Here is a 23,666-nt window from a genome sequence, read left to right as displayed (position 1 = left end):
TGCAAGGATCTAAACACCGTTCAGCTAGGTAACAAGAAAAAAAAATTAGTACAAAAACATAAGATGTGATGTTTTGTTTTTAAATCACTCTCATGTGCACAGACAACATACATTACCTAATATAGTCATTTATGGGCATTAAAATATAGTTCTTTTCAACATAAAAACACAGCTAAATCTTGAAGTCTTCTTGTATATAAACTAAAACTCCTTAAGACTGTATTTGTTAGTTTTACAAACTTTGGATGTTCCTTCAGTAGTGAAGATTATTACTTCCTAGCCTTAATTAAAAAAATTAGTTCTAATGCTTTGTGTAGCACAATAAAGATTGCATTTAGCTGTAAACTATATAGAATATGAGAACAGACAAAGGTTGCGGGACATGCATTAGAGATCTAAAGAAAAGCCCTTGCCAAAGGCAGGCATGAAGATGCAAAGAAGACTTAAATAACAGTTTTAGCTCCAACAGAGTTTGTGTAGTCATGTGAAACACTGCACTCATCATTAATCTTCTGAATCAAAGACATTGCCATTATTATTATTTTATCAGCATGTATGTATGTATCTGTATCTTTAGGAAAAGGAAAACTTGTTAACAAATTTTAATACATAGTACATGATGACCTTAAAGTTTCATGCTCTCCACACAGTTGATCTATCCAAAGGAAAGGCAAGTGCCACACAGTTACGGATCAGCAGTATCAAAGGATCACTGGTTGATTATTTGTTTTATATCAGTCTGTTCAGTTCATTATTTGTTTTATATCATTAGTCTGTTCAGTTCATTATTTGTTTTATATCATCAGTTTTATATCATCAGTCTGTTCAGTTCATTATTTGTTTTATATCAGTCTGTTCAGTTCATTATTTGTTTTATATCATTAGTCTGTTCAGTTCATTATTTGTTTTATATCATCAGTTTTATATCATCAGTCTGTTCAGTTCATTATTTGTTTTATATCAGTCTGTTCAGTTCATTATTTGTTTTATATCATTAGTCTGTTCAGTTCATTATTTGTTTTATATCATCAGTTTTATATCATCAGTCTGTTCAGTTCATTATTTGTTTTACATCAGTCTGTTCAGTTCATTATTTGTTTTATATCATCAGTTTTATATCATCAGTCTGTTCAGTTCATTATTTGTTTTACATCAGTCTGTTCAGTTCATTATTTGTTTTATATCATTAGTCAATTCAGTTCATTATTTGTTTTATATAATCAGTTTTATATCATCAGTCTGTTCAGTTCATTATTTGTTTTATATCCGTCTGTTCAGTTCATTATTTGTTTTATATCATCAGTCTGTTCAGTTCATTATTAGAAAAAATTTCACAAGCCTAAAGATTTAATGAGACAAGACAATTACTTTGGAAGATATTAATTCAATTACCCCAACAATAAGGTCAGCTCAACTGTCCTTAATTTTTTTTAATGCTTTAAATATTAAATTCATTACAATCAATCCTATTTTTATTATGAACCTAAGGAGTGATTTATTGACTAGTTTTCATGTTGGTTAGCCCCCATTGTTGTGCCAAGTGAGGAATTAAGTTCCAGTTTTCCAGATAAACTAATAATGTATGCTGCATGTATCAGTTATTAGAGTGTAGTTACATTATGACATAATTGATTGATGTTGATGATATGAAGGAATACAGGAAATAGAACTTAACAAAATAAAAAGTAGAACATTACAGTATTTATTTCTCATTTATTGATACAATATCTGCATTTCACAATCTTCTAATTCTGTTTGTAGTAGGCCTAGATATAACTGATGTAAATGTTGCAATAGTAATAGTCAAATAATATTGTATTAGTAATAAGAGAATAGGCTAGATCCACATAAGCATTTAGTCTACATTTGTCAACTATGATGTCACAAAACAAATATTTTCTTGTAAATTTGTCTCTGTTGGTAAAAGGTTTTCAAACCAATTAATAGATGCATTTTTACACAACATTGCTATAGACTACAGATTTAAAAAATCTACAGAATTTGGTATAATCAAATGAATGTAATTCATACAAATTTAATTTAATGGTTCTCTACTGTTTGTTTGTAATGTAATCATAAGCAGAACAGTTTATATATAAAATAGAATGAATATAACTAAGACATGTTTCTCCTTTCCTTTAATCAATTTTCTATTTGAAAACAAAAATTAGCTCACTTAACAGACCGATTCCTGTTTTTGTAAATACTTATCTCCCTTTCTTGGTTTTGATCATCCATTCAGCTGTGGGATTAACACGGTACACTTCCAAGACTTTAGCTTCAGGGTCAAGGCAACGCTCACCTATAGTGAAGATAACATTTGACACAGAACTAATATATATATATATATATATATATATATATATATATATTCATATATATAAAGACAGTATCAGTACATATACTTTTTCTTAAATGGAGTGACAGGCTTTTAAATAAGGATATAACTTCATCTACTAACAAGAGAACCTTCAATAATAATTGGTCACAGAACTAATTCAACTAAAACAAACTGTTCCATGAGACTCTTGGCCTTATACATTAGATACTGAATGAATAAACCTTACAATGGGTAGCAGATTTTGATTTTATATTATGGCTTTCTTTAAGCTATTTTTACAGAGTTTGTAACACATCAGCACAATTTAGGTCATGTAATCCTTCAAAGGTTAATCTCCCTTCATATCACAAGAGATACATTTTATACAGTTAGGTCATTAAAAGCAAGGTTTATTCAAAGTTAAGATAATAAATATTTATTAATTTAATAAAAATCTGTTGTAAATATTGTATGTTCACAATTTCTTTGCCCTATCACAAATCAAACCTTCACAGACAACCCAACCTACCGGACAAAGCCCAGTACCTTCCCTGGGCAGTGGCGTCACTAGGGTGGGTGTCACCCCCATCCCAAACAACAGTCTCCAAACATTTCCCAATATTGTTACACAAATGTAAAATGAGTATCTATTCTATTTTAATTGTGATTGATTATAACATTTTATCCATGGTTACTACATATATTAAAATGTAAGTTTATTAAATAAGAAATGGACTTTACATTAACTGAACATGTTTTTCTTTCTTAGACGTTTATTACCATCTAAAATATTTTAGATTCTAGACCAAAAAATGTTCGCTGTCCCCCTATGTCATTTATTGGTCAAGCTTTTTTGAGTGTTTCTGTACTTCAGAAACTCATTTTCTTTGGTTTTAAAACTAAGTAAGAAATCGCAGGTTAAACAAAAATAAATTAAGAAAAGGTGGATGAATCAAATTTGAAGTGTAAGAAACATTCGAGGCAAATGAATAGTGCTTCTCAAACTTTTTCCTCTGTTTTTCCCTAGACATTTTGTTTTATCGCACCACCTTAGTCAGCTAGGTACCTAAAAGGGGAAATAGATGAAGGCTCTAACAATGGGTTTCGGAAGGCTTTTAAGAATGTAGAGAAAAAGAAAAGATACTTAAAGACATAATTATGATACAATTTTCTGGTTTAATTTTCTATACATATTCACATTATGTTCAGAATCGAAAAGTATGAAGTAAATATTCATTAAAAGTTAATAAATTGAGCCTTTGGTTTTGTAAATGTTGATTTTTAAATAAGGGGAAGCTCCATAAGCTTTGCCAGGTGCATTCTTGCATTCTGGGCTTCATAATTCTTTTTTTTCCCTGGCATCCACAAAGCACTTTGTTTCTCGTAATATGCAGAAATCATGTAACAAAAAAAGATTAAAATATAACAGGCAAGGAGGTTCCAATATTAAATTATTTCATGCAATCTGAAGACACTATTCATTAAAATTTAAAATAGAAAAAGTCGCAAGCTAATAAGATTAGGAGTCAACATTGGTCAACACCGTTATACTATGTATATTTGAGTTACACATAGCGCACTATGTTTGACTTGAGATCATTTTCTTGTTCAGTAAGAACTTACTCTGCGGAGCTTTTATTTTTGTCACACAAAAATCGTCAAAATAACGATATTCAACAATTCAACTTAATTTGTCATCCCCCCCCCCCCCCCCAGTTTGAGAAACACCATAGTATAACATGCACGCTTTTAATGGGCTTGAGGGTCATTAGATTATATTTGTGTTTATTAAAAAAATAAAGTAAATTAAAATATATAGATCAAAGTATGTTTGGGTATCTAGCAAATCACTTATTGTCATCTAAGTTGTCTTTTCTTTCAAATTACTATTCTTTTCCACTTGGGTGTCCCCCCCAGGTGGGTGTCACCCAATGCGGACCGCACCCCCGCACCTGCCTAGTGACGCCACTGCAGGGTCAACATTATCAAACATCATTTTTAAGCTGTGTGCTCTAAAATATTTTACTGACCTATATTTCCACCAACTTCACACAAATATTCAATAGCTCTGTCTTCATTCTCTCCCTGAGCAATATTTCTTCTGGCATCTTCTAAAATGGTTCTGAAAGTTCATCCAAATTTATTAGTGGGTAACATTGAGGGTGGATGTAAAAAAAAAAAAGAGGGGTTTCTGGCTCCAATAAAATGGGAGTGTTTGATGAATAGGATGCAATGTTAAAAAAGTTTCTTTCTGAAAAGCATTAGAGAGCTTTTGAAATAGTTCAGTAAAGAGCTGAAAAGTTGAATATTCAGAGATTGTGTGTAGGAGTTGAGTTTGAGTTTTGAGTTTAGGCACATTGGCACAATTTAGGCCATGTCGTGCCCGTGATCCCTAAGGATCACTCTCTCTTTACACAACAAGGGCCAACTTCTATACAGTCAAACCATTAGAAACAAGGTCTATTCACATTAAAATAGTAAAGGTAGTAAAAATTTAATAATTTGGTAAAAATCTTATGTAAATATTATATGTTCACAGTTCGAAAATCAGATCTTCATAGACAACTACCTCCCGGACAAAGCCCAGTACCTTCCCAGGGTCGACATTGTCGAATAGTGTTTTCAAGGTGTGTGTTCTAAAAAATTTTTCCTGACACATATAGAGCTTATCAAATATCTCAAAATAACTGAAAAACAGATAATGTAAAGAAGACTTTTGTTAAGTTGGGGGGGGGGGGAGGAGAGAGAGAGAAAGTTATAAAAGGGAAGGGGTCCATAGCATAATAAACAATCTATAGCCTGGGATCAAATCAGTTGCTAATATCACAAACTTCTAACATTTCTGACAAGACATTTAATACGAAAAACCCTGATATTGTTGCTGTTAGATTCAAAGCACATTGCAAAGAGATGAACCAGCATTTTATTGACAATCCTGCAGAGTATTTACTTAGGAATAGCCTCGTACTGATATATAACATCCTTAGCCGTTGTTGACTCATTGATTGTGATGACAGCACTTTCCCTGGTCATTTGTGGAGCATGAACTTCAATTTGAACTTCTTTTAATCTCATCTGATGACAAATATTCATACACATATTAGGTCAATATTAGATGCCACAGGCTCATTCTTTGTTTTAAATTAACATTTAGACTAAATCTTGATTTCATATATTTTTTTTTGAGGGGGGGAGGGCAGGGGGGGAATAGAAACTCAAAACTGTTTTAAGAGAAAAGTGTTTACAATATTTTAAAAAAAGTTTCTTGTGAAATGAACAAATCAATTATTACTAATCCATTAGGTCATGTCAACTGATCATGTTCTACATCTAAATATACATAAATGATTAATGATGAAGTAGATTTGTCATTAATAAGGATGGATATGTCAGCCAAATTAAAATTTGTATAATTAATTTCATAAAGCATTAATTATTCCACTGCCCAAGAAATACAACATGAGACAGTGCAAAAGTATGGAATGATAAGTCTGATCAGTCACCAAGCAAGTTACTGCTATGAATAATTCTCAACAGATTCAAGAAAAATGCTGAGCAGGTACTTTCCAAATTACAGAAGAACAGGCAGGCTTCAGAGCAGGTAGAAATATTGCTGAACAAATATTTAAGTGATGAAGTTCAACATAGATGAAAACATTATTGATGTTATTAAAACCCTTTATCAAAATGTGAATAGCTTAGTACTTCTGAACAATCAAATTGGAGAAATTTTTAGGATATCCATAGAAATGGAGGAAGGATGCATTCCATCTCCAGCTATCTTTAACTTGTTTCTAGAGCATAATGGTCTTAGAAGGACTATGATTTATCTTGAACACTTTTTCATATGGCTGTGGAGCCCTATTTCGGAGAGACACTCTCGTCCACATATATTGTAGGTCAAGGTGGCTTTCACTTTGGTGGTAAAGGAACCGGCCATTTTTCATATGGGACGCTTTTCTTCAAGAGCTGAGACCAATGTTTTCTCGCTGTTCATAGCTTTCTTGGTCACTGTCTCTCTCCAGCTAGTGTGGTCTAAGGCTATGTCTTCCCAATGGTCAATATCAATGTTCTGGAGCATATTATGATGGAAACTCTCAAAGATTTACTCCTAGCTTGACCATAAATGGGCAATCTCAGGTCAAAGAAAGGGTCATCCAAAGAAAAGCTGGTTGGATAACATAAAAGAATGAAATGGGCCTCTCTCTTGATTTCCTGCTAAGAACAGCTGCTAACCAGGAAAAGTGGAGGGATGTGGTATGTGAAATGTCACAGCACCCCTACAACAAAGAAAAAGAACAGGTTGACAAACTAAAATAGGTTGACAACTACCCAGGGAGATCCAAGAATTAGCAAAATTTTAATTTCTAATCTCACAAATGTTATAAACCTTTGTTACATAATCAAAGCCCATTTTAGCTGCTTTATGTAATGCAATTGAAGAAGTACTATAACAATGTGTTAACTGTACAAATTTTAAATAAGTTTTGTAAAAATTACCAATTCTTCCCTTGGTGGGGGTATTTCTTCACCTTTTGATTTCTTTCCTAACAACTTGGAAATCTGAGAAAAATACAAACATTTAATTAGAAGACATTTTGAACTTAATTGAAACACACTTTGACCCTAAACAAAAGACTACAACAGATAATTAACATTCTCCAACAAATTTGTATTTTTGTGGAGTCAAATTGTCCTTATAAACCAATTTTTAACATACAAACATTTCAACAATACTGGTAGTAGAAAAAGCTAAGCAGTAGACACTATCTACTTTGTTATATTTGAACCAACAAATGGTAGAACACTTACAAATTTTCGTTTTGGCTTTGCAGAAACTCCAGTTGCATATTGTTGCCTAATTTGACTTATAAAGTTGGGGGGAACCTATGAAAAAAATTGTCACATGTATAATGATTTGGTTCTAGACAAAGGAGGTAATATATTGTTGTAAACCTATTCACAACGCAATAGGGTTAACTGTGTGTGATCAGCTGACATATGTGACACAGGCCAGTAATACAGTTTAGCCTGCTATATCCAAGGGCAAGTGACAGTACTGGCATGAACTTTGCACATGAATAGGACCCGGGTTATGGTCATCTGATCATTAGCCTGTGTGGACCAGAGACAGTGTGTGTAAGTCAGGGCAGTTCAAGACAGGTAGACCGGGACTGTTAGTCTGCCATGAAGTCGGTCCTGGTGGAGTCCTGAAGTGAATGTACCAGTCCAGGAAGAGTTTATTAGTTTAGTAATGTGATGTACAGTACAGCATTTTTAGTGTTGATGTATTGCCAATTGTGTCATATTGGCTGTTTTAATTGACCATTATTAAAGCACCAGATTATTTGGAGCATTGTTGTCATGTTCTTGATGTGTTGTGTGTTTAGCAGTGTTTACAGAAGGCCTGATTAGGAGAATAAATCGTATCAATATTAACAAAATTAGTAAAAAAAAATATATACATTTGCTATAAAATTAATAAAAAAAAACACATAAAATATAGAAAACATCGAAACAAATATGATGACTATTAGAAAAGCCTTGACTTACAGCAAATAGTTTTTTGTTGTAATTTGTTAATGTTTTAAAATAGCCAAAGTTGTCATTAATTCTTGTCATATCTGTCTCTGAACCTTTGGGCATTGCAAAGACATTTGGAGCGTGACAAGTGGCCAGATTTTGATCATCCATTTGTGTGACGCTCTTGTTTTCAATAGTCAAATTCATCAATCTTAAGAAGACCTTTTTTTTAAAGCAGAAACCAAAATTTTATATGCATTGGGTTCAAAATTATTTTATAATTTAAAGGGGTGAATATTTTTTTTTGTAAGATACTCTGAGTGAGAGTTTTTGTTTTCACATAGAAGTGTGTGCATATGTGTATACGAATGTGTTTGCCCACAAAAGGTGGCCACAGGTATTGTATCAAAAAACATGAAATAATCTCACCATGGATATGAATTTTTTTTGACATCCATACTTTGATATGATCTTCTATAGTCCTTCTCTGCTAACAGTGTCAAATGCTTTTGGGTTTTGGCACATCAGCATTTTTCCTGGAAGCTGCCTTGCAAAGATCATGTCATCTTCCCAGCAAGAGAAAGAAGAGCTAATCCTCTGTTGTTGTCGCAGATTTGGCGGTTTCTTTTTCACTTGTATGGATGTGACCCTTGTTACCACAGCTCATGAAGTCTTTCAATCAGGGCTAATCCATCTTTTTTGTAGACCTCTGCGGTAATGGAGTCAGCTTCGCGGGGCTTTTTTCCTTGAAAGCTGTTGACTGGCAAGATCAGTTTCCATTATTGTTTCCACTTTCTTGCTTTTGCCATGTAACTTACATTTGGCGTAACTGTTTTTGCACATTTTTATCAATGTTTGTGAATGCATCTTTAATGGACTGGGTTTCTCAGACTTTGGCCTTATCATTAACACAAACAAGACTGAAGTCTTATATTAACCTGCTCCTGAGAAAGCCTACTCGGATCCAAGCATCACTATAAATGGACAGGATATAAATGCAGTGGACAAATTCACATATCTTGGCAGCACAATCTCCAGAAACGGAAAAATCGATAGTGAAATTGACCTGCGTATCGCCAAGGCCAGTGCATCCTATGGCAGACTGTCTAAAAATGTCTGGAACAGACGTGGTATCACAACAAATACAAAGCTAGGGGTCTATAGATCCGTCATTCTCCCTACATTGCTCTATGCCTCAGAAACATGGATAGTGTACAGAAAACATGCAAAGAAACTGAACCACTTCCACATGACATGTCTGAGAAAAATATTGAATGTCAAATGGCAAGACAAAATACCAGATACTGAAGTCCTTCGAAGAGCGTGTCTGCAAAGCATCCACACAATCCTGATGCAGTCCCAGCTGCGATGGGCAGGATACGTCTGCAGAATGGAAGACCACCGCATCCCTAAACGACTATTGTATGGCCAACTAAGCGAAGGAAAGCGCTCGCAAGGTGGTCAAAGAAAGCGCTTCAGGGACACCCTCAAAGCTTCTCTGAGGCGTTCAGCATCGACCCAGGCACCTGGGAGACAGAGGCACATGACAGAGCATCATGGCGTCGTGCTGTGAAAACTGGCGCACAGGTTGCTGAGGAAAAGAAAACAACGCTGGCAGAAGAAAAACGCCAGAGAAGAAAAGCAAGGCAAACGACACTAGCTCCAGCTGGAATAACCTGCCCAGTGTGCGGCCGAAGATTCCGGGCTCACATAGGTCTCACCAGTCACATGAGGAGGCATAAAACCCCAGTGCAAAGCCCTCAGCCTTCTGGATGACAAAGTGGTCATCATCGAACCACGATGGACGAACTATATATAATGGACTGGGAGTATGGGTTGTTCAGATACAATTTATGGAGCTTGTGATTTTCATCTAATAGTTTTCTGATCTCAGTACTGTTATCAAATCAGCTTTCTCTCCATAGGTCAAGTATGCTTAGTGCTGGGCTTTGGATAGCTTCTTTAAAAAAAAAGTTGTAGTAGTCCGTTGCTGATGCACTAACCTACCCTGAATTAGCCTAAGACTTACTTTCCAGATGTGATGGTAAGAGCCGACTCTTGCATTGAAGTCACCGAGAATGAGTAGCTTTTCTGTTTTTGGTAAATCAAGTATGGTGGAGTTTAATTCTTCATGCAACTTAGCTATGACTTCATCCGAAAATGTGTTTCTTTCCGTTTTGTAAAGGCAGATTTTGAGTCATGAGTTAGGAAGCCCAACTAGTTAAGTTACTAATGATGTTTTTATGACAAAGCTGAGTTTGAGTTTTGAGTTTTTTGTCACATCCTCACACTTTAGGCCATGTGGTGCCCGTAATCCCTAAAAGATTACTCTCCCTTCATTCCACAAAGTATGACAAAGCTGACAAAAGATTCATGTCCGTACTTCAGTGCTTCTACCGCTCCAGAAGAATGTATTGTATTGCATTGTATTTTTGGCACAATTTAGGTCATGTTGTGCCCGTATTCCCTCAGGAGTTATTCTCTCTTCATATCACAAGAGCTAAATTTATACAGTTAAGTCATTAAAACAAGTTCTATTCACAATTAAAATAGTGCTACTATGTCTATGAGTTTGAGTTTAAGTTTTAGATTTTTGGCACATCGGCACAATTAAGGCCATGTCGTGCCCATAATTCCTCAAGGGTTATTCTCCATATCACAAGAGCTAAATTTTATACAAGAGGCAGAAGAAACCTATCAGAGAAAAAATGCAAGGCCAATGACACTAGCTCCAGCTGGAATAAGCTGCCCAGTGAGCAGCCGAACATTCCGGGCTCACGTAGGTCTCACCAGCCACATGAGGAGGCACAAAACCCCAGTGCAAAGCCTTCAGCCCCCTGTAGTAATTTTTACGGCGCAACTATGCAAAATATTATAAAATATGGAATAACTTGTTGGCAAGACGAGGTTCATCTAAACTGTTGCGCCGCTTAGAAAACATTATAAAAAGGGCATCAAAAATCACACACACAACACTACCATATTTAAATGAACGTTTTGAACAAAAATGTCTCAGAAAAAAATCTTGGAAGACAACGGCTGCCTGCTCCATCATAACTACATCAAGTCGTGGCGAAGTGGGCGATCAAGACAAGAACAGAGCAGTACAAAAACTCGTTCCTTCCTTATTAGGTCAGACTAATAATGCTACTCATTGATCAGGAAACATGAAAAGCACAAAGATACCTGTGTGTAGTCGCTGAATGAACTCTTTATGTTGTGTCTGTTCTATTTATGTGTATTTTTCTGTTGTGTTGTCTTTATATGAGAAAAGAGTCCTTGAAATCACAACAAATTTCCATAAGGATCAATAAAGCAGTCTTAGTCTTAGTCTTGAAACAATGTATTTGAAAAGTTTGCCTAGATAAAACATAGAAACATTGAATGTATCTTGTACCTGCAGTGTGTCTCTGTATTCTTCTTTCATGGATAAAATGAACATATTGGTGGCTTTTATTTGTTCTGTGAAGGGCAGCGCTGTGAAAAACAAAGAAAACATTATGTAATTTTAGTAAAGGTTGTCAATAAACCAAAAGTGGTGTCAAATTTACATAATGATAAGCTGACAAAGTATTCAGTTGTTCTAATATTAGCATTGCTTTATATAATAATTTATAATACAAAATAAATTCTTTAAAAAAAATAATTTTCTTATTAATCTATCAACTCATCAAAATTAACTAACCAAATTTTTGTTTTGTCATGTCATTTGGCTTATGAGACAAACATTATGTTTATAAATGTATGTTGTCAAATTATGCCCCTTTGCAAGGGAGTAAGCCTATTTGTATTTGTAAGTTGCCTAATGTGTGAATCATATACACAAGTGGAGACAGAGAACATTGTGTATGGTAAAAATAAACAACAAAACCATGGTGGGTCAAAAATAGATGTCTAATAAAAAGATGATATATACAAGTCAACCACAGTACAAACTTTTAATATTAGGGAAACACTCCATTCTTTCACTGGATATCAGATATGCTGGTAGTTCTCTGAGGAAGGCCTTAAAGGCTGAGGATACTTCATGAACAGTCAACTCACTGATATTTGTGTGGTCGTATATAGAATAGTTAGGTATCTTGTAGAAATTTTCCTCTAGCTCTTTTCTAAAAGCCTAACAATAAATAAATACAATAAAATTAAAAAAAAAAAAGAAAATAAAAATGTAACTACATTGTCAAGTCTTTATAATTCTTTAAAATATTTTCCTTAGGTCAATGACAGAAATATAAGTGATTATAACCTTTGAAATTTGAGAGAGCACATCTAAAGAATGTTACTTTAAGAAGAGTTAATTACAACATATTTAGCAAGTAAAATGACTATATTAAATATTGCTTATTTCATAATTTTAAAATTACTATTTGTTAGATAAAATGATCAGATGATAAAAAGAATGGGATGAAATGACCGGGGGATGAAATTACCAGGGATTGGGATTAAGTGAATGGTGATGAAATGACCGGTATTTGTATTTTGGGTTTTTGGCACATCAGCACACTTTAGGCCATGTCGTGCCAGTAATCCCTCAAAAGTTCTGTTCAGTTACACAATTGTATTAGTCAATTATATCTACATTACAATTTAGTGTTGGTTTGCAGATGAAATTCACAATTACTTGTACAGTGCATCATCCCAGTCTACAGCTGGATATAATCTACAAAACTAAGCAAGCATCACTACAATGCAAACCATTATAATAAACAGGACTGCCACAAGGTTAACAGATTCTGTTACCAAGAATATTGAAACATTTATGATAACATTTTTTATATATTTATTTTCTTTCTTTCTTTTAGCAATAAAAAAAATTTTTAGGATAATTAAAATGATGACACATTATTATAATATTGTATTTTTAATATTAATTTACATACTTTGATTCTTTCGGCTGATCCTGGTACCCTGAAGATCCCTTGTACGAGCATGCCATTTTCCTCAATGAATCGAACCATCTAACAAAAGGTACAGAGCTCTATTAGTGTGGTTAAAGTTTTCAAAAAGTTTTAATGGACTAAAAAAACAACACAATATTGTGAGGAAAATTTCAATAGGTCCAGATTTATAAATACTAAAAAAAAACATGCTAATTGTCAGACTGTGATCAGAGTATGGCTGAAGTTGCTTATGTAGAGAGAGGCTCTCATTTGAGAAAGAAACAAAATTGATTAGACAAAATTATATCTTTTAAACCACAGATGCTGATCAGTTGAAAGACAATTTAAACTACTTTCCTTCAAGTTTTTTATCAAATCAGCTGAATGGATAAAGTACTCTTTTTTCTTACCAAATAAAAATTACATAGAAACTAAACTCACCAATAAAAATAACATAGAAACTAAACTCACCAATGAAAATACAGCTGGAACTTTCAGATCAGAAACAAGTCTATTTTTCTTAATATCCTTTGCAACAAGTACTTCAAGTGCTGTCCCAAATAGTCCACTATCTGCAGACAAAATTGTTCACAATACTTATTGAGTTTATAAAATAGAGCTATTGAGAGCCTAGACAAGAATGCAATTGTTTTTTAACAATATATTATAAGGAGAGATCTTGGTATTTGATGATTAGGGTTTTTTGGCACAATTTAGGTCATGCAATGCCCATGATCCCTAAAGGGTTACTTCCCCTTTAAAGGTTAAGTGCTTAAATTTACACAACTAAGTTATTAATAATAAGGTACACTCACAACTGAAATAGTAAAAATTTTTATAATCTAATAAAAATATGTTGTAAATATGTATAAAAAAATATTTATAAGAGTTTGAGTTTTTGGCACATCGGCACAATTTAGGCCATGCCGTGCCCATAATCCTTCAAGGATTACTCTCCCTTCATTTCACCAGAGCTAAATTCCATACAGTTAAAATAGTAAAGTTAGTAAAAATTTAATAAAAATCTTTTGTAAATATTACATGTTCACAATTTCACAAATCAAACCTTTGCAGACAACCCCACCTCCTGGACAAAGCCCAGTACCTTCCCAGGCCGACACTATTAAACAGTGTTTTTAAGTTAAGTGCTCTAAATAATTTTCCCTTAATATCCTGGTATCTGGGGCAATCAATGAGGATATGTTCCACAGTGAGAAGAGAGTCATAGTACTCACAAAGTGGGGCTCCTCTCCCCGGATAAAGCTCAGTATATATATTCATTAACAGAGTAACACCAGAAAAGGTGTATCTATTAAAATTTAAAAAATTCGTTTTGGTTAAATTCTCGTTTATTAAGAACAAACCTGTAGTTCGTTTCTTTGCCTTCGTCTTTGTATATGCAATATTGTGCTTCTCCAATAATAGTTTCAGTTCCTCATATGCAACATTTTTTATTCGTTCAGCATCTTCTTCATTAAGGTCAGATATATAGGTCAGACCTAGAGCATCTCTTGGTGGTTCATATGGCTGAACATTTAAATATACAAACAATTTTGAAAGTTATTTACTTTATAATATGCATTATATATTATTTACACACAGAATGTCTGTGATAATTTACTTGATTTGATTTACATGATATACTTGTATATAATTTAGTGTGATAACTATTTTATTATGAATGATTAAAAAAAAACTAATACTACATAGAAATTAATACTCTTATTGTCTTTCCACATAAATTCTATAAATAATTTACTGCTGATTTTTTAGAATTAAACAACTAAGTTGATGGCAGTTTATAAAAGTTTGTTTCTTTAAAAATCAGATTGCTGAAAAGAAAGTTTATCTTATGTGTATGTTGTACATTTGTTGGATATTTGTACATGATGCCTTGAAATTAAAATTACTCATATTTAAAATGAAAAATCATCTAAAATTTATATGTTATGAATTTTAACAAATCATTCTTAAATGACTTGCATTAGTCACCTAATACATCAGTTAGTTTTGTGATCAGCTATACAGCAGACCCCCCCACACACACAATTCAGAAAAAAAAGTCTAAATATTAATATTATTATGGCTCAGTGGCATAAGCTGCTTGGCTATCTTTCAAGAGGCTACAGTTCAACTTAAGTTGTGTTGAATACTTAAGGCAGCAAGGAAACTTTCTCCCACATACCTGTCATGTCCACACAAGAGATTGAAACATATGCACATAACAGGCTATTGCCTAAATGAAGTTCTAAACAAAAGCTAATTTTGAAAAAAAGATGCAGTCCTAGATGTAGTTCTTTCTCAAAAATAAATAATATTTTTTTACACATTGTGACAAACAAAGATTCTAGACAGCACTTAAGTAAAATACTGAAATAATTCAAGTTACTGATACTAAATTACAACATAAACATTGGTGAACTCACAGGTAAAGGAGCAGGTCGATTGGCAGATTGGCATGTGGATGTGTGAAAATTTCTTGAACATGGAGGCAATGGCCCTAGTGGTTGCTTCAGGTGGGATAAAACACTGACTTTGTAGCCCAACAGTCCTTCGTATGTGTTGTTTAATAAATTGTTCCAGTTGGCGATATATTTATTGTTGTCAGGAAAGTAAAATTTTAGCTAAGACAAAAGATAGAAAGAAAAAAAGTTGAGTTGTTGCCCTTTAAAAAAACTATTTAGTGCAGTAAGTGCTAACATGACAGGCTAAATTCAGACCTATATAGTTATTACAAAATGAAATGAAATATACTATGAACATGGATTACCTTTTTTAAATCCTTTGAATTGTTTAAATCTGGAAGAGTATTTGTAAAAAAAAATGTTTACACCTAACTCTCAACTTATCTGAGCCTTTATGTAATGGAAAAATGTTAATTTGAAAGGCTTTTAGCTTTAGAAAAAACTTATACCAATAGGCCTATTTGCTTAGCTTCAAGTAAATTATAAATTATTTTACCTGATGAGTTTTCTTTGCAATGAGGCACAGCTTGGTTCTGCAGAATAAACACAATTAGAATCTAGAACTAGATCTAAACTCTTGATCATGAGACTACATTAGACTAGATTAGATACATGTACTTATTTATGACTTCAAAGAAAAGACTACAATTGATTCCATATGATTCTAACTTGATCTATACAGTATAGTATAGATATATTTAGTGTGGACACCCTTTTAATAGAGTTGATTTAATGATTGTAAATTAAATGTTAAAGCACAATTAATTGATGAAATTTCTTTGACCACATTTAAGGTTTCAAACAATAATAAAGACATTGGCCCCAAATCAACCCAATAGAAAGGAAACTATGTGGAGAGCTCCCTGATTTGGAAACCACTGCGCAGTTCATCTCATGTATTGGTCTACTCATCTGAACACTCCAACATAACAATGAGAACGAAGAAGAAGAAGAAGAAGAAAACAATAACTTTTGGTATATGTCAGCTAGCTCATGATTTGTCGCATCAAAGAGGCTGAATTGACTGACTGTTGGTATATTTGGAGCATGCCACTTAATGTAAGCTGAAGTAGTGAAAATGAACACTTAGCTTGAATTAAAATTAAACTCCAATAAACATTTCAAACAATTATTCCAAAATAAGAACCTGTCAAAAACCGGTTTATATCCCATACTTAGAGAATTTGTGGAATGTTTATGTGAAGCTTTTTTTTCAATACTGAAATTTTGAATAAGGTGTGTCAGAGCTAGGTGAACAATGAACAGTTCTCTCTGTAACATGTAGGCCCCACATCACAACTTCAACCTAACTAGAAGGAACTAGTATCAAACCTTCATACATCGCATTAGCCTAATTTTGATAGGTAGGCTAACTATACAAATGTCTTCCCTACCGTATTTTAGTTCAATAAAAATATTATAGTCGTCAAAATCTTTATTTATATTGTTTGAATAGTGCATAAAAGTTGGTTCTTCACTAATCTAAATACCAAAAGATCAAGTTACCTGGTCCTCGCTGTTCTCATAGTTTGAAATTAATTTTGACTTGTTACCAATCCGCAGGGAGGAGTTTAAGCCGTAAAAATTGCTCCACATAGGCCTACAAGTGGACTGAGATTTTGATGTTTTTGGGTCTTCATCTAGATACATCGAAATGAAAGAAATTTGAAGAAAAAAATCAATAGACCATTGAGATTAGATTTTTAAAAAGCCGGTGTGTATGTGTGTGTGGGATATCCTTGTAAGCGTCTACCACACCAGTATTGTGTCTATTATATTATAAAAAACAACAACACTTGTTTTACTATTTCAATGCGGCTACTCTGCGAGAAATACTGTCAACACCAACAGAACCTTTTTCATGTCTTCATTGACTTCAAGAAAGCTTTCGACAGAGTGTGGCATGGAGCACTCTGGGCGACAATGGAAAAACACAATGTCAATCAAAACATAACAAAAGTTATCCAACACCTCTATTAACAGGCCACTAGTACTTCAACAACAACAATGGAGACTGGATTAAAACCAAAGTTGGAGTGAGACAAGACTCTGCATACTTTCACCAACTCTTTTCATAATATTCTTTGAATGGTTAATAGAAGTAGCTCTCGAGGGCTACGAAGGTTATGTAAGCAATGCAGGAAGAATTACTAACTTGCGCTTTGCGGTCGACATAGATGGTCTGTTAGGAACAGAAAAAGAATTAGCTGACTTGGTGATGCGCATAGACAAGACATCCGCAGCATATGGTATGCAAATCAATGCCGAAAAATACACAAATTATGATCAATAGCCAACAAGGCTTTTAAAAGGACACCAGCATTGGTGGCGAAAAGCTGACGAGAGTTGGTAGTTTTAAATACCGGTGCCTTGGAGCTATTGGCTCAAACGAAGAAACCAAACCTGAACTACTAGCCAGAAAGTCAGTCTACGGCAGCACTTGCAAAACGCAAAACAATCTGGAAGACAAAAGAATAGCCCTTTACACTAAAATCAGACTGATGCACTCCCTGGTCACGGCCGTATTCCAACATGCACGCTGACTGAAAATCTCAAGAAGGCGATCATAGCAATGGAGCTAAGATGTTACAGAAAGATCCTAGATGTCACTCACAAAGACCGCATCACGAATGAAGAGATTAGAAACAGGTACAGCTATTGGACCCCATGATGACCTGCTAACCACTGTCAAAGAATGTTAACTCAAACTCCTTGACCACATCACAAGGTCCTCAGGGCTCGCAATGACCTTCCGTCAGGGAACAGTACCAGGAAGAAGAGGAGGAAGACAGAGGAAGCGATTGGAAGACAACATCAAAGAATGGACGGGCCTTTCACTGAATGAAATTATATCCATGGCAAAGGAATGGAGAAAAACGGTTGACAGATCTTGTGTGTGCCCCAACGGACTAAGGGATAGGTGAAGGTGAATTACTGTGAAACTTTTGACGAAATGCGAATGAAAAATATGTTAACAGAGGGGAGGGGGTGAGGAGTTCGGAAATGTACAAAATTTGGTAAATTAAATTTGTCTGGCATACAGATCTAGATCTTTCTTGTTTCAGTTTGTTACACAATTATATTTGTGTGAGTTTTATGTTAATGAGTTACAAGTCTTTCAACTATTCTATTCACATGGAGTCATATTGAAAATTAACGATCACCTTAATATAGTGTTTCTCAAGATTTTACCTTGTAGACCAAAAAAAAAAGGTTCTTCGTGTCTCCCTTAGCCAACAGCTTGGAAATCTTTGGGGAGCGCTGTAAGCTCTCTGAGTGGGGTGCGGAACGGAACCCGGCGTCAGGCGTTTTCATACATTCTGAGCATCATAAATTGCATACTCCTGGCCTCCTTATTGCACAGCTCCAAGTTAAGAATGGTGGGATGGACCAATAAATATTTGATATTTTGTTGTTTTTTGTTGTTTTTTTTTGCACATCGGCACAATATAGGCTATATCGTGCCCATTATCCCTTCAGGGTTACTCCCCCTTAATAACCTAAATGTTATACAACTTAGATATTAAAAATAAAGTCATTTCATAACTCAAATAGTAAAAAATTATATAATTTAATAAAAATTTGTTGTAAATATGTATTTAGTTACAATTACTTTGCCCAACATCAAATCAAATTTTCGTAGTCAATCCCACCTCCCAGATAAAGCCCAATATTTTCCAAGGGTCTACATTTGCAAACAGTGTTTTGAAGTTGTCCGCTTTAAAATATTTCCCTCTAATATCCTGGTATCTGGCGTAATCAAGCAGGTTATGTTCCAAGAACATAAAACAACGCTATGGCACCCCTGTAATAATGCAGTGGGTACCGAGTCACATAGGTGTGACTGGCAACACTGTTGCAGGCTCCTTGGCCCACTAAGGAGGGCTAATTCCACCAACTGAACAGGCTGTAAGTTTTCATCATGCCCTTGCTACAATTCAAAAAACAGAAATGGAAAAGTGGTTGTGCTGGGACACTTCCCCAAAAGCCCATGGAGTCTGGGAGCGCATGAGGCGCCCTGACCGCACTTCCCCGTGGTGAAGGCTGTCCAGGCCTGAGCAAGGTATTATAGCACAGTGCAGGACAGGCCATTGTCCTGTTGGCTCATATTTCTCACGGCTATGGCCAAATTTCACGGTGCCCCCGCTGCGGGGAGGAAGAGGAAACCGTGCCTCATATTCTGTTTGACTGCTCCAGACTTGCTGATCTCCGTCTCGACAGGTCTGGGAAACCAACAATTCTCGACCTGTATGGCGACATTTATGCACTACACAAGACAGCAGAGTTTCTGTCCAGGGCTTTTGCAAGAGAGGATTTGAGCCTCTCAAGCCTTCACTCAAATGGAGTTTGCTAATGATGATGTTCCAAGATGAGATAAGAGTCACAGTACTCACACAGTGGGGGCCAGTAGCGGCCTTAGGGCGTGGCAAGTGGGTCAACCTCCCCAGGCCCGCCCCTGAGGGAGGCCCGGCGATCAGAGATATTATTGTTACCAACTTCGAAAACCAAATCAGTTCTCATAAACTATGATATATTTTGCCAGTATCTTTATGATACATTGAGTAAATGAGAGATTCCCATTCCAAGTCCTATACTTTATTCATTTAGTGATAGCACATAGTAGATAGTTTCAAAATAATCGAATAAAGTATTCATATTGCTGTATTGCTAACTGCTAACTACTTCCGATACATTATTAAACTTTAAACAATGCACTTGAGGACATATTTAATCGGATGCCCATCATGTGGCCGCTGGCGCAGTGGCGTAGCATCCATGGCGCGAAGGGGTTCAATGAACCCGGACCCACAACCATTTAGGGGCCCACACCCGATGGTGTAACAACCATGGGCCAGGGTTGGATTTACCTCTATAAGCTCTAGCTTAGGGCCTACAAGAAATATTTAGCAGTTACATACAATATTTAGACTTGTATGGGGCCCATAACTGAAATAGGTTAAGGCTTTTTTAGCTCTAAATACGGCACTGCATGGCGCGCAGGGGTTTCATATCACTTGGTCCCATGACTAATGACCAACTGTGGCCTGTCCTACACTGTAATTTTGTAACAAATGGTTCAAAATTTAAAAGTTTCCTTAAAATATCATAAACGTCATATCAAACATCATATTAATTTCAAAACATTAAACCGTGTTTTCACCTACAGTCATTGTAAGGAAATGCCTTCATCAGGTTTATTGTAGGTGACCGTTGGGTCCCATACTCCCATTATTTCTTTTTGTTCCTCTATGTTAATTAAACAGTTGATAGTTTTACCTTTTTTGTGCTTTTTTTTTGTAAACATCCTTTTTGTTTTCATTTTTCTATTACCAGAAATCTATATATAGGCCTAGACTTAAAATTAGATATTAAACATGCAAAAGAGACATCATATTCTGTTACTTACGGAAACGTTAAAGCTGTTGACATTTTAGCTAATTACCATGACTGAATTAGGGAGGAGGATTATAACAAAAAACAAATTTAGATAGAGCGATAATTACATTTATCATGGAATACTGTCTCTCACTTGAATGGCTGCCTTGTCGTCTAGTATGTGCACTAGAAAGTCGTTCGGGTGGTCTCGATGGTCTCGGGTTTATACCCTGTTATATTATCACAATACACTAACAATACTGATGTTTAAAAGTCACACTCCATTTTTATTAACGTGAAACAAGGAGAAAACAACCAACAGAGACTTATACACACTACTGACACACTTAAGAGTAAACCGTGAACATACTGAACAGTAGAACAAGGGAGACTACAAGAAAACAAACACACACACACACACACAACATACATAAACATAAATACACATATAAATGTAACATACCCTGACACAGCATCAATGTTGTTTGTTTTTCAACCGTATCGTCAAAAAAAAAAAAGATAGGCCTATGATGACTTAACTTCGGCAACAAACTTGCCAAACATACAGACAACATGAAAGACTGAGAACGGTGGATGATGCAAACAAAGAACACATTGAAGAAGTGGATAATTACTGGCTGAAAGTAATTAATCGCATAGTGAATGTTAGTTTTAACTTTAGCATGCAACAACCTTTCATTTAGTTGTCATCGCGAAGAGTGTCGTTTTGGTGACACAAGTAACAACGATAATGTCTTAGCAGTACATAAATTCTAAAGAAATCAAAAACATAAGCCTTTACCTCGACTCACAGATTCAAAGATATAATAGAGTAAATAGACCTGTTGGGCAATGCAATTTTAGAAAAAATACTAAAGTAGATCCACTATGATATCATGATTTACAGCCCTCAAAGAGAACTACAAATTTATTAAAATTGCATGAACTCCAATGACGAACTACCCAAAGAAATTGTAATCAGAGAGAAATTTGTAGGTTTTCATAGTTGTCCGAACCAGAAGTCTTGATGGTTTGACTGAACAAATACTCTTAATTAATAAAATATCACCATCTTTCTTTAACTTACTTACGATGCCAAGGCCATGATGGTCTTCCAATACGTGTTGACAGTACAATGTAACAATAGCCTTCAGTTATTGTTTCAACAAAAGCACCCACGGGTGCATTATGTTCAGTGTGCTAAATAGTACTTAAATATGGTCTTAAATGATTCATTTGGGGGCGTGGGGCCCATTAACATATTCTTGAACCCAGACCCAAGAGTACCTTGCTACGCCACTGCGCTGGCGTATAATTTGTGGGCCAGATTTTATAGAAATGCCCGCGCAGATTTTGACACCCAGTCGCCCCTGCAGAGCAGGAATATGGAGGGAGTTTCCCCGCCGGCCTCGCCCCTTAGCCAAGAGTCTTGGGATACGAGCCATCGGAAATACTTTTACTAGATCTAGAAATTTAACGAATTAGGGCTACATTTGCTTAGATCCCTCCCAGACAGAACAGTCGTTCAGACAGGCAGACGGAGGGCGTAGACTACAGTTTCAAGTGTTCGACTCAATTCTTACGACAATTAAAAAAAAATAGTCTGGAGAGATCTAGACTAGACTTAATTAAAACTAAAAGATTGAGAGCTAGAAATTTTAGGTCTATTCTCTATCGAGATCTAGATAGATCAATTCAGATAGACATTATATACTAGATCTAGATAATTAGTCTTTGAATATGATCTATCGAAAACAGGTTAAAAAAAAAAAAAACACTTACTTTTGTCAGTCCAAGACGGATGAACTTTGGTATGGTTTCCTTTCAGCGATGTTATTGGATTACCACTTGCAGCATTTGTAAGCAGACGTCTCAGGGTATAATTAAGAACGGCTTGATGCCGAGGTATGGTCACCAGATGGTTCATTGCCAAACGTAGAATCTACTTCAATCTTCTGGATCTTCGGAGATTGATATGTTGTTTTTTTTTCCTTCTAAGTTGTTGTTCCTTAAATTTATCGACCTCTTTCTAGGCTCTACTTTGGCTTTACTTCGTAACCTAAGAATCGTCACGCCCATATGGCTCCTTGTGACGTAGCTAGATACACATTAATTCAAATAAATGTACACAAAAAGTCGAGAGTATGTTGTTTTTTTAATTATTTAATACGAATCAATATGGTGAAAAAACATCATTAAAAATAATATCTGAAGATGATTACTGTTTCTACTTTACGTTCTAAAACTGCACATTTTCTAGAGTTGGGATTTTTTTTTGTTACTTATAGTAAGTAACAACAATAATAATTGTAATAATAATAATGTGACGCATGCCATTAGGAAGCTTATGACTACCAGTCTAACTCTAGGCCTTCACGTGTATCTCAGATATTGAGTCCGGCGGAACTGTTCTCACTAACAGAAGGGGCAAAGGCGAGTAACTGGCGCCTTAACAAGTAAGCTTCGGGCAGTAGGGGCTCGTTAGCCATGGCTGGCTACCCACCTAGGAGAAGGAAAACTCTGAATTCAAACCTCTGTTGCCTTGCATCTATACCCAATCATGGGAAAGGCTTCAGGAGTCAACCCTGAGAAAAATCAGGAGCTGGCGACCCTAAGGCAGTTTGCAGAACCCAGTGCTTCACCCTGGCAGAACCTGCGACGCCGCTGAACCCAAACTGTATCGGACTGCCGTTCCTTTGGATACATCAGCTGCGTGGAGAGGGGGAAACTGATGTGTGGGCGACATCGTTCCGACCACAACTAATGCCCAGGCATTCATCTCAATTCCATGAGATGATCCATAGTCGCTTCGCGACTGAAGGAGGCCATAGAATAATAATGTAATTTATATAACGCTTTTCACAAACATAATGTAGGATTGTAGGCTCAGGGTGCTATGGTAATATAACAGACATAAACACGAGAGTTACGATGACAAACTAATCATAACATAATCAACATATAACTTGTACTCTTCCTCTTGATTGTAATGAAGCAATTTTTTTTTTTTTTTTATAAAATACAGACGTTACTTCAAAAAAGTAGGTGATTACGTCCTACGCGTCATGCATCTATTCCAGAAAACGTGTGTTCAAGGGAAGA

At 35.3% G+C, this 23,666-nt stretch overlaps 1 protein-coding gene across 3 annotated transcripts; it reads right to left on the bottom strand.

Moving 5' to 3' along the window:
* Window positions 1-1,686: 1,686 nt before the first annotated feature.
* LOC106052445 (rho GTPase-activating protein 18-like) lies at window positions 1,687-22,659 on the bottom strand. Of its 3 annotated transcripts, none has more exons than XM_056014947.1 (16): window positions 22,347-22,659; window positions 16,695-16,828; window positions 15,685-15,721; window positions 15,494-15,522; window positions 15,150-15,347; window positions 14,088-14,250; window positions 13,195-13,295; window positions 12,724-12,801; window positions 11,780-11,960; window positions 11,241-11,320; window positions 7,874-8,065; window positions 7,133-7,207; window positions 6,821-6,883; window positions 5,271-5,395; window positions 4,351-4,442; window positions 1,687-2,302 (listed from the first exon to the last, which is right to left on the bottom strand). In XM_056014947.1, the coding sequence occupies exons 1-16, from the start codon at window positions 22,489-22,491 to the stop codon at window positions 2,208-2,210; spliced, it is 1,788 nt and encodes a 595-aa protein (XP_055870922.1). In that variant the 5' UTR covers window positions 22,492-22,659; the 3' UTR covers window positions 1,687-2,207. The 3 variants fall into 3 exon arrangements, with proteins under 3 accessions (XP_055870922.1, XP_055870923.1, XP_055870925.1); XM_056014948.1 differs by having other exon boundaries at window positions 5,289-5,395; XM_056014950.1 differs by lacking the exon at window positions 15,494-15,522 and having other exon boundaries at window positions 22,347-22,488.
* Between the last annotated feature and the right edge of the window lie 1,007 nt (window positions 22,660-23,666).

This window comes from Biomphalaria glabrata, chromosome 17, assembly GCF_947242115.1.
Source record: "Biomphalaria glabrata chromosome 17, xgBioGlab47.1, whole genome shotgun sequence".
NCBI lineage: Eukaryota > Metazoa > Mollusca > Gastropoda > Planorbidae > Biomphalaria > Biomphalaria glabrata.
The sequence above is the reverse complement of the archived record's forward strand: the minus strand, read 5'-3'. Positions and strand labels throughout refer to the sequence as shown.